Here is a 12,728-nt window from a genome sequence, read left to right on the forward strand (position 1 = left end):
GCCGTCATCATGCAAAGAATCTGCGCAAAGGATCATGGGAGCCCGAAGTGTCCATCAGTTTGTATGAAAAACGTACCCTTTGAAATCCTTCATTCCAAAGGACCCTTTGAATTGGCCAGTTTTGAGCACTTCGGTTTGGAAAGACCCTTCAATATGGCGGCTATGATTGCTTTCACTCCGAAGCTCCGAAGTGCCATTCGGAGGGCGATATATCCCGTTTGGAACGCACCAACCGTTATGTTTATTGTGAACGAGCGTGCACACGCGCCCTATTTACGAATGATTGGAATTCATTCACATACTATCAAATCTGATGTTTACGAAGCGTTTGTGAATCTGGAGGAGAGTTTTCGGGAAGGTCTGTTTTACGGGCAGATTACTTTGAATTTACTCACATATTTACGCAAGTTTCATGAGTCCCCATGTTATTATTCTGTTAATATACAAAAATACTGAGGTGCAAATAGTATCTGCCAATATAAGGTACAGATAGCATAATTACTATTTACACATTGCAAACATTGCTGCTGGTCCAGGAAAGCATTGTTGCAATGTGATGTAAATCCTGTATGATAGAGGGTGCGATCATAGACTGTAACCTGTGAGTGTAAATCCTGTATAAGCTAGAGGTGTTTCCAACAATTAGTACCCTATAATTTAAAACCTTGATAATCATTGGGACAAATGCTACACCGACCAACCATCCTACTTGTACAACGACTGAGCAACAATGGAGAAGTTAATATTACTGGTTACTGCATTTTTATATTCAGTTATATTCTTCGAAATGAGATACTGGTAATACGTAACTGGCGTGAATATTCCACATCATAGCAACCAAATCTTTAGCTGGAAAAATGCTGTGCCACCAAAGAGTTCTCAAGGGCCACCAGCTGGCCATTTTCAGAAGAGCACCTGGCTAAAAATGCTTTGATGGACACGTTCATTTGAATATTTATTGTTAGGCATATGGCGCTTTTTTTCTTTTTTTTTGCATTTATGAAATATACTGGAGCCAAACCTGAGAAGGGAGTCCAGAATATTCCACTGTGTTCCTGGACACGTAATTTACATAACTGTGTAATTCATAGGCGGGGATTATGTTCAGGCAGCGGCTGTTTGCACTAAGTGTAAATAGCGATAGAGGCTATTTACACTAAGTGCAAATAGCAATAGATGCTATTTACACTGTTAAAATAGCAACACATTTTACCATCTGCGCTACTGAAGCTGATATTGATGATTGTCTTTCGTAATGTTGACCAGCCTAATCACACGTTGGTGGGCGGAGTTAGTGTAAATAGCCTCTGCCAACAAGGCGGGCTATTTGCACTTAGTGAAATAGACACTCCCGCTGCGTTCCATTCGGAAGGGCTCATCCCTATGCCCTAATCCCTTTAAAAGGGGTTCACCCTTCGGAGTGAGAGCTTCGAAGGATGTAGGGGACCAAACAACTGTTTCTTGAAGTGCCCTTCTGCGTCATCATCACGTGCCCACACGGAGGCGCCGTCATCATGCAAAGAATCTGCGCAAAGGATCATGGGAGCCCGAAGTGTCCATCAGTTTGTATGAAAAACGTACCCTTTGAAATCCTTCATTCCAAAGGACCCTTTGAATTGGCCAGTTTTGAGCACTTCGGTTTGGAAAGACCCTTCAATATGGCGGCTATGATTGCTTTCACTCCGAAGCTCCGAAGTGCCATTCGGAGGGCGATATATCCCGTTTGGAACGCACCAACCGTTATGTTTATTGTGAACGAGCGTGCACACGCGCCCTATTTACGAATGATTGGAATTCATTCACATACTATCAAATCTGATGTTTACGAAGCGTTTGTGAATCTGGAGGAGAGTTTTCGGGAAGGTCTGTTTTACGGGCAGATTACTTTGAATTTACTCACATATTTACGCAAGTTTCATGAGTCCCCATGTTATTATTCTGTTAATATACAAAAATACTGAGGTGCAAATAGTATCTGCCAATATAAGGTACAGATAGCATAATTACTATTTACACATTGCAAACATTGCTGCTGGTCCAGGAAAGCATTGTTGCAATGTGATGTAAATCCTGTATGATAGAGGGTGCGATCATAGACTGTAACCTGTGAGTGTAAATCCTGTATAAGCTAGAGGTGTTTCCAACAATTAGTACCCTATAATTTAAAACCTTGATTGTGCACATGTGCATGTGTGGATGTGAGGGGCCCGACAAGACATTGTGCCCAGGGGCCTAAGGGGTTAATCTCATCAGCGTCAGTGAGCCAATAAGCCTGCAGCACTAGCCGGTGTGTTCGACGTGTTTCCAACAATTAGTACCCTATAATTTAAAACCTTGATTGTGCACATGTGCATGTGTGGATGTGAGGGGCCCGACAAGACATTGTGCCCAGGGGCCTAAGGGGTTAATCTCATCAGCGTCAGTGAGCCAATAAGCCTGCAGCACTAGCCGGTGTGTTCGACTAGAAGAGGTGCAGAGCAGATCGATCATCCGCAAGAGCGATTCGAAAGCGCACGGAGCAGTCTGCTCTCTTTAGCTCTCGTGGTACTGTAATACACCGATCGGTCTGCACAGTCGGTCCGCGTCAAGTTGAACACACCTACTAGTTAACACCGGTTACACTCAGAGATGTGGTGCACACGTGAGGCTGTTGTGTGAATGCGTCCCAACCCCCTTAGATGTAAGGCTACATTTACACTGGTGCGTTTGTTTTGAAATGAAAATTATCCTCGTCATACTGGCGTTTCCACTGCGTTTCAAGCCGGCTTTCCACCATCTCCGACAAGCGACAGACCGGTCATTCATTTCCAATGGAGAGTATGCGGGAGCTGCGTGGAGTTCTGATCATATGCAGATATCATCACATATGTTCAATCATGTATCAATAGTGTGTTATTTAGGGATGCACGATATATCGGCCACCATATCGGTATCGGCCAAAATTTTCATATCGGTGCATCCCTAGTGTTATTGATACATGACTGGAGCAAATATCAATAACATTTCCTCATCTTCAATATTTGCATAGCAACTTTGGCTTTGTGACGTAAAAGGAATGCATCTGTTCGTATTGAACAGGGAGTGCTGGAAAGTTCAGGAATCATATCTCACTAGTAAATGAACACACGGAGCAAAATGGAAGACCTTTCCCACCCTAACATTAGTCAATAGGAGCACACGCTACTTATATCTGACTCTCTATAGAGACCCTGAAGCGTGTGTTTACATTAGCATGTCTCCATGGATACTGAGGTGTGGCAACAATATCATCAGTGTTAGGCATTTTATAGAGCGAGAGGACATTTATGCCCCACTGCCTGGTAAATGCACAATGTGGTGGTTAAGATAACTTGAGATATTTGCTAAGTGACTGTGATAAAAGAAAGGCATATGTAGTTACTTGGAAACATAACATTGTTTTATTGTTGCTCTTGTCCTTCAAAATGAGCGAATAACATTTTCAATTTATACATTACAAATTATATATATATATAATTAAAATATAATATTACACACTACTGATCAAAAGTTTGGGATTTTTTATTTTTTTTTGGTGTGTCTTGTTCTCAACAAGGCATTCAGTAAACTATTAATATTGTGAAATATTTTTACAAATTAAAATAAGTGTTCTATTTTTTTTATAAAATGTAATTTATTCCTGTGATGGCAAAGCTGAGTCTTCAGCAGCCATTATGCCAGGCTTCAGTCTTCCCATATGCTAAACTGGTTCTCAAGATATGTTTTTCATAATAATTGTGAGAGTTGAAAACATTTGTGCTGTTTAATATTTTTGTGGAAACCGAGGTACTTTTTTTCAGGATTAATTGATGAGCAGAAACAATAGCATTTATTTAAAATGGAAATCTTTAGTAACAATTATAATGTCTTCACTGTCACTTTTAATAAGTTTAATGTATCTTTACTGAAAAAGTATTTCTTTTAAAGTTACTGACTCCAGACTATTCTATATAATCACAATTATATGTGAATATTTGCAATTAGTTTGATTTAATCTGTGCATTTTTAGTAATATTTTCCAAGGAATTTACAGCCTCAATTATATTTATATTTGTATTTTTCTTACATTTTATTTATTTATATAATTTATTTTTAAATTAAATATTGTTATTTACAGTAAGTATTATTGAGATCCTAATTTTTATTAATATAAAATTTTGGGGGGTAACTTTGTTGTTTTCGATTTTTAATGTGTGTGTGTGTGTGTGTGTGTGTGTGTGTGTGTGTGTGTATTAATTTTTTTTTTAGTTCTTAGTTTAATGTGTGTGTATGTATGTATGTGTATATATTTTTCAGTTATCACCCTTTTTATTTCAAGAAACAAAAATGTTTTAGTTAACTATGTATTTACATTTCTAAATAAACATGCTAAAGAGTTGGATTTCAACATAAGTGTCATAACAAATCTGAAATACATTTTTAACTACTATTATTCAGGGGAAAACAGGCTATCTCTTTGCATATAGCAGCTTTGCCATTTTTACCGTCTCCTGAAGTATGTGTATAAGGAATATGGTATGTCACAGAGGCGTACTCAAATCCAAACAGCTAACATTTTTGTTTTACCATTGTTTTCTCAGGCAATAAGCCTGTGTCCCCATACAGCGGCTATAACGGCCAACACCGAAGTTGTGTTTACCAACCGACAGAACTGGCCATCATCACCAAAGGAGTGAGCAATGTGAGTGCACATATTTTACTACTGATTTGACTATGCATACAACCTTGTGGCCTTGTGCATACAAAGACTTGTGGTCACTGTTCACAAACAAATACACAAGAGAACTACACAAAGTCCACAAAAAAAATTTTACATATATGTTTTGTAGCCCCAATGTTTTTGTGCATTTGTGTGTTCACCTGCCATGTCTATTTGGACTGCTTTTGGCTGTAGCAACAGATGGAATCATATGACAATATAATTCCACGAGCATCCATGGGCACGCCTCCCAGAGCCCAGAGCGGCCACACCAGCCCCTCCGCACAACTTGATGATATGAGACAAATATATACAAATGTACGTGGAGAGCATTATATTGATGCTGTGTTTGATTGCTTTGGGTCTTTCCAGACTATCGCCCTTTTGACTTTTCGCTTCCGTCCTTCTTTTTCAACATGCATGCGTGCTGCCCTGCTTACATTTGAGCAGAATTGTTTTCTCTTTATAATGATCTTATTGATTGTAAAGTTTCTTTCAGTTTTGTAAGGGTGCCGTATGAATACAAATATAATTTTTTTTTATTATATTTACCGTTAATTTGGTATATTTGATATGTAAAGGGATGTTTATGTAGCTTGTAAACACCATTCATTCAATCAACAGATAAATGTGCATGTTACTGATTTTTAGATGAATAAACAATGAAAATTAAACTCATAATCACCCACACAAAACGACATCATCTTTCCTTTTGGTGAAGAAAAAATAATCTGTCCTTGAACTTTACTTCTCGGATTTCTGGTGCCTCTCACTTTATCGTCTCTCTTGATGTCCGTCGGGAATTCTTCTCCCTCTTTGCCTTGTCATTCATTCTTTCAAGATCTGCTTTCATTCCTAGAATGGTGACACTTTAACCTTCTGTCTGGGATGGTGGAATTTAAAGGCCATTTTTTGTCTGTGTTTGTATGTTAATTATTTTTATTTTCATTTTGTTTTTTTGTAAGGTATGATGGTGTGGAAGAAGAAATCCGATCTAATAAACTAAACTGTATGTCTTCTGGCTTTTCTTTTCAAAAATCATTTAATTTCAGTGTTTTCTCACCTCTTTCACAGAAGGTGTCTGTTTGTAGTCTTATTGCTACTTATTTCCTCTTTCTGTCACTCAATGTTACAAAATTATGTTTTACATTCACCTGTTATTAGTTTGATTTAATTATTAGTTTAATTTAATCTGCACATTTTAAATAATATTTTAAAAACATTTACAGCTTTAATTATATTTATATATTTTTTGTCATTTAAACAGTATTTTAGAATCATTGATATGCTCGTTTTTAATTAATATTTTTATTGTAAATGTTTTTATATTTTCCGTTTAAAGTGTTAGTAATTTTGCTGTTTGTTTATAAATGTCAATAAAGTTTATTCATTTTTATTTCTTTTTTTTTGTTGTTTTTTTTTTGGCATTTTATTTTGTTATAGTTAACTTTATTTCACATAATTTTTTTCTGGTTTTAGTTTTAATTAACTATAATAACCTTGGTTTTAGAACTATTTGAAATATTTCCCGATTGATTCAGGTGTAATCTAATATTTCCTCTGTTTCTCACTGTAGGGAAATTTCATCAGAAGACCCCAGTGATCAGCTCACTCCAACTTTTTTTTTTTTTTTTTTTTTTTATATTTTTTAAATTAAATTTTTGGTTTTTTTTTTTTTTTCCATTCCTTTTATAGACGAACTTCTGTGAACTCAGACTAAATGGGCAACAATTAGTTGGTTTGCTCCTCTGAAAGCCAATGTGTTGGGTTATCTCAACCTGAATGAACCGCCGAAGACATTGTACAGTATGGCTTGTTTGTGCATGGGACACATTAAAAAGATTAGTTGTACAAATGATTTTATAGACTACTGCAATGCTACCAGTTGTGTTTACTAAGAAACACAGACCAGCAAAGGACTGTAAAATAAATGTTTGCTGGTTTTCTGTCACTCATCCTGAGTTTTGAAATGCTGCTTCTACCACTGTAAGCTTAGGTGTATCAACACCATACATATGTATAAGCTTGAAATTACATATATAAAATGTGCAATCACAATCATTTTGGTGCAGCAGCAAGACTGATTATTTCATTATTTTCTCAACTTTGTATTTATTGTCAGTGTAAGAGCTTATTGATGTAGATATAAAAATTGGACTGAATTGGAAATTCAAGGATATTCATTAACTCATCGTGCTCTAGGTACAAACAGCTGTGAAAAACAGTTCTTTGAATTCTGTAACGTTTATACCAGGTCATAGGGACATGATTAGGATAACTTTCCAAAGGGACGTTAGTCGAATGGAAAATTCCCTTGATTGTAACTAGTGATGACATTTACATAGGTACTGCTGATAAGTTCCTCAGTATGTCAGCCTGAGCTACAGGGTTCCTGATGGAGGGTTGTTGAAGGTAGCCATTGCGTCAACAAATGGCCAAAGCACAGGACATGATGCACACAGTTGGTTTTTGTATTATTGTAACTGCATTAGCAATATACTAATATATGTATACACTACTGTTCAAAAGTTTGGGGTCAGTATGATTTTTTTCTTAGAGAAAATAATACATTTACTTAGCAAGGATGCGTTGAAATTGATGCATTAAACATGACAGTATAGAGATTTATAATGTAAAAAAAAATCAGTTTTAAATAAATGCTGTTCTTTTAAGCTTTCTATTCATCAAAGAATTAAAAAAATTTATTTAGGTTTCGACAAAAAAAATTTTAAGATTTCTGAAGGATTGTCACACTGAAGACTAGGGTAATGGCTGCTGAAAATTTGTAAATAAATTAAAATAGAAAATAGTTATTTTAAATTGTAATAATATTACTGTTTTTTTTATTGCATTTTTAATCAAATAAATAGCCTTGGTGTAATCTTACGCAGACCCCAAACTTTTGAATGGTACTCTAAAATCTGCAATTAAAAATTCCATGCACTGTAAAAAAAAAAAAAATGCTGCTGCAATTATAACAACTTAAAATGTTTAAATCCAGATAAACTAAACTAGTCTTAAGTTAACTAAAGTTATATTTTTAAGTCAAGCACAAACACTTTTTTTAAAAATTGAAACAGCACTTTATTACTTAGACTAATGTTGAATTTTCAGCTGTGATACCTAATCGCAGCAATCAATTTTTACAGTCAGTCCAGAGTAGTTTTCATGTACTTGGCAAAGCCAAAAACCTCTGCGCAAATAAGTAATACAAAGTACAAACTTTGTAGTATGAGCAGGTGTGTTAAAATTGACATCAGGTTGTCTTTGGGAAAGAATGCTAAACGACTGAGTAGCTTTGGGTGACTCCCTCATCCAGTAATGCAGACTTTTCATAAAATGAGTTTGCAAATCAAGCTTCACAGAATGTTCTTTCCATTTAATCACAGCTATACAAAAGAGTCAACAGTAGCATAAGTTTTTGCATATATACAGTAAATTGTCAGCGGCTTTCTCTTCCAGTAAATGTTCTCAGTACACAAATGTACCACCAAATTATTTTATATATCAAGGGTTATCAATGCCAAAAGAGTGTGTGTGTGTGTGTGTGTGTGTGTGTTTTAGGATGCATCTGCAGTTTCTAGTCTGTCTCTCATCAAGTTCACGCCGGCTGCCTTATTGGATGTCTTCCCTGCAGCCCGTCCTGTCCATGTATCAAATGTTAAGCGCTGCCGGTAAAATCTAGATACTGAATCTATAGGTAATATGATAAGCATTTTCTCCTCACTTTGAGAACACTGGGTATTTGAGGAGAAAGCAGACATAAAAACCTGTCCTTGAGACACAAGTGTCCCTTCTACAACAACAGTGTATATAATGTTTGCGGCTGCTTGTTATTCTATTCCAAAAGGACATTCGGCGCATTAAATGAATGAGTAGGTGTTATGGACGTATCCATTTTCCTCATTTCCCGCCCACTTGGCTAAATTATGTAGCATATCTTATGTAAATAACAGAACATGTTCGCAATCCGTCGGCCTGTGTGGTTTAACAGGAGACAAATCTTTACTGTAATAACTCTTAAACCAGAACAAATGAATTCCATATTGCCACCTGTCACCTTTCTTTCTTTCGTTTCTTTTTTTCTTTCAGAGTCAGACATCTTCAAAACTGTCAAAGTTTACATGCACTGAATTTCTTTTTTATTAATATCTATTTTCTGGTTAAGACTTTTCCAAAAAGCAGGATGTATGTATCAGAGATATTATCATTAACTGAAAGTAAAACTAAAATTCTGAAAAACATTTTTGCTATCTGAAATATAATAGAATTCAAATATTAGAAGAAATAAAAATAAGAAAGTAAATGAAAATAAGAAAAATTGCATTGGCAACTGAAATAAACTGCACTAAAATGACTAACTGAAAATAGAAACTTATACTGAACTTAATTTAAAATAAAAAATAAACCTGTTTTTAAAAATTACAAAAGCACAAAATTACTAAAACATAAACTAAAATTAAAGTGAAAACCAAAAACATAAAAATAAAAGCTAATTCTAAATATTATTAAAAACTATTGTATATAAATAATACTAAAATAACACTGGTGTGTATAAATGATAATCGGCGTGTTTGAAAAAATAAATGGCATCTGTATCAAATATTACTTTCATTTGTCCTAGAGCAAATAAATATTTCATATTTCAAATAAATATTTCATATTGCACATGGACAAATGTAATATGTGATTATATATTAATGTAAAACATTTTATACTGAATGCATGTATATATTATATGTATGTATTATATAATATTATTTTAATAAATTAATATATGCATATATATATATATATATATACAGTACTGTATATATTCTGAATAAGCCCTAAAATTGTGATTAGTACAGGATGTCAGCTGTCTTATTTGGACTTTTGGACAAAATCTTGACTTAACTGGATTATGGTGATCATATCAATACTTTCTTATGATAGCCTAATCAGAATATGACCACAATTTGGAAACTCAATGTACATTTTTTGTACAAATGTTCATCCTCATAAAGGGGTGGCATTTTATTTGCCTGTACTTGTACTGATCAGTGTACCTTTTTCATTTTAATAATGCTGCGCAAACATACAGTATGTTGAATCAAGCAAGTCTCACGTTACAGGCACAAGGTTTATATATATACAGTGTATCTATAAATGGCTTAAATCCTCACTTCAGGGGATATTTTAGCATTAAACCTGAACTAAACTCCAGCTGAAACTGGATCTTTGTTTACAAATATATTTGCATCGTCACATGAGGTATTCAGCCACTTTCCTGAGCAGGCTTACAAAGAACTATCTGTTCTCATCCAGGAGGGGAGAGGCTTTAAAAGAGATCCAGGACGTTGGTTATCTGGTTTATGGGGTCATCACAGTGCTTATTCATACTGACTCACCCATTAAACAATTCCCATGTTCTGTACTAAACGATCTCCATTCTTAACCACAGAACTTCAAAAGACTGGCCTTTTGTTATTTTTGTGACACATAAGTTACGTATCTCTCTTTTCCCCCTTTCAACCGATATCGAAAAACAAAGGTGTAAAATGTAACCACACTGGGCATGTCATGTTTGCTAAGTGTCTTATAGGCGTCTGCTAAAAGCAGTTGTTGTGAAATATACAAAACTCAGTAAACCAAAATGAATCAATATGCAAACTCCTGTTCACCTTATAAAGTGCTGCCTTCAAGCTGAAAGAATTTGAATGAATAGAAGCTGCTATACACTGCATTTTTAAAGGGATATTTATGTTAGCAGCTACTGCTAAATTAGTCTCTGGTCAACATTAGGTGAATGTATGCAGTGACAACAAATATGTTGCATTCAAACTTTAACATTCATCACTGTTAAGTATCTTTTGGTGGCAGATACTTATTCAGTGGCTTTAAAAATCAGTTAAAGTTGGCATGATAAGAAAATTCACCCTATCTATATACTTTTATGTACTAATATGTACCTTTTAGGTATTAATATATAACATTTAGGGGTGCTTTTGAAAGTGTAAATGCATATTGTTGATCTTATTTTCAATGATTCAAACTTAATTTTGCACAAACCCTGCCCGTTCCAGTCGACTGCAAGCTGGCGTTCAGATCTATCTGCATCCGAACAAAAACTGATGAATTAAACCATGTCCCTGCCCTACTTTTTTTTAATTTTTCAGTAATCTGTTACACTCAGAGATCATAAGGCCAGTGTGAACTCTACTGAGGAAGTTTAAAGCTTCCAGATATACAACACCATGTTCTGCTAGTCTAATAATATATTTCTTATAGCCTTTTAATCATAAGACTGACTGCTATGTTGTAGCACTAAATCACTCTTGAAGATTATAATATGCTAATAAATTACATATACTGTAGTTTCACTCACAGTGAACCTTGTTTGACGTTTCAGGATTACTCAGAAGCGGTGACTTCTATAGTGGTCAATGAAAACTAGCAAAAGAAAACATCCACTATAGCATTTCTATTACTTTACAAAAGAGAAAAAATATATATTGAGAGATTGATTACAGTGGTCATATGAGAGAAAAATGTAAAATGCTGTCACACCCTCGGCAGTTGTGTTAGAAACACGATGGCATTAACTCGTTTCTGAAATTTAATACCAAGGTAAATTAACACAAGTATAGTATTATAAATGCACATTCATTTTGTTGAAAGTATAAATAACTTTCTCAGATCCATTAAAAATGTGTGTACATGTCTGATGTCCTGTTACACTGTCAACAGCAATAAAACTCACGAACTATTAGAATTAAAGAAAAAATATCAAAAAATGTCATTAATAAATCCTTAAAACAAAGAATTAATGTCAACTTCTGAGGTGTACAAACAACATTTCTGAACTTTGAGCACCTCCTTTCAGTGATTTATTGAAAAAGAAGGAACAAAGAATAAAATTGAAACAGAAACAAGCCCGATTTCCACCTTCTATGCATAAATCGAGTGATTTGTCTCTCAATCTTCTTGTAACTTCAAAGAAGGCGCCTCGGACTGATTTGAAAGGGAATACCAAAATTCCCACAAGAGCTGATTGTCTCTTCATTTGGCCTTAATTGGACCGGTCTCATGACTCCTAGGCCTTGTTTGCCTGGTTGCCCCTGCTGGGATTCGATTTGTTGCACCTTGTGACTTTTCATGACACAAAACAGCCTGATGACACGGGAAGCTGTTGTGCAATTATTATTAGCAAAGACTTCAAGAGCTCACACTCTAAAACATGCTGGACAACAAAATATGTAATGGTTTTCCCTCAAGTCCCAGAGATCAATGTCTGTTTGTGTTGTTCAATATGTTTGCATAAGAGAACAATACGTCACTAGCACTATTTTCCATATACATTTCATCCCACTGTTGGACAAGATAGAAGAGCAGCACAACTTGTCACAAAGGTGTCATTCTGTGACCGTCTCAGCCTGCCTGTTGAGAAAGGAGGGGAACAGTGTTGTCTTTGTGCAAACTGGACAAAGCTGGACCTGTGTGAAAGCAGGTTAATGTTCCTCTACAGGTTTGGAAGCCAAGGGCATCTGAAGGACCCTCACACAAACGTACCCAAACCCACCTCTGGATTCTGCTCTCGCTCTAACACCTCGAGTGAATGAATATGACAGGACAAAACACCTACGCTCAACAAAACAAGTGTTTACACAGTCCGAGCCAATTAAAAAACTTCAGTAGTACAGAGAGATCCAATTTGTAAGAAAAGATCTCAGTATAACAGAGGTGGGTGCTATAACGGCCTGAGTGTGCGTTCAAATAGGGTGTGGAGATCTATAAATAACACACTTGTAGTGCAGACCATTTTCAGCTTCTGAGAATGGCTAAAGAACTGTTGACACATGGAGAAGTGTGTGTGGGTGGCAGAAAGCATAATGACTTAGCAGTGAAACAGGGTGCAACGCACAAGGAAGAGAGTCTCAGAGGGTTCCAGGTGTTTGTCCATGTGCTGACTCACATCAGCAGGTGTATTAGTCCTGAAAGAGTAAAAAAAGCTTCTCACCGGAGGACAGAA

General features: G+C 35.6%; 1 protein-coding gene across 3 annotated transcripts in view; it reads left to right on the plus strand.

Moving 5' to 3' along the window:
• Positions 1-8,835, plus strand: part of LOC107561844 (G-protein coupled receptor family C group 5 member C-like) — a 17,515-nt gene extending 8,680 nt beyond the window's left edge. Inside the window, exons 3-6 of one of the 3 annotated variants that reach the window (XM_016246341.1) lie at positions 4,599-4,699; positions 4,913-5,035; positions 5,683-5,726; positions 6,294-6,367. In XM_016246341.1, coding sequence (XP_016101827.1) covers positions 4,599-4,699; positions 4,913-5,035; positions 5,683-5,688 — 230 coding nt within the window. In that variant the 3' untranslated portion in view covers positions 5,689-5,726; positions 6,294-6,367. Of the gene's footprint in view, positions 1-4,598; positions 4,700-4,912; positions 5,036-5,682; positions 5,727-6,293; positions 6,390-8,275 lie in introns of those variants that run through there. The other 2 variants (XM_016246340.1, XM_016246339.1) reach the window with 2 other exon arrangements.
• Positions 8,836-12,728: the final 3,893 nt, after the last annotated feature.

Source organism: Sinocyclocheilus grahami, unplaced genomic scaffold (assembly GCF_001515645.1).
Source record: "Sinocyclocheilus grahami isolate Dianchi unplaced genomic scaffold, SAMN03320097.WGS_v1.1 scaffold794.1, whole genome shotgun sequence".
NCBI classification, from domain to species: domain Eukaryota; kingdom Metazoa; phylum Chordata; class Actinopteri; order Cypriniformes; family Cyprinidae; genus Sinocyclocheilus; species Sinocyclocheilus grahami.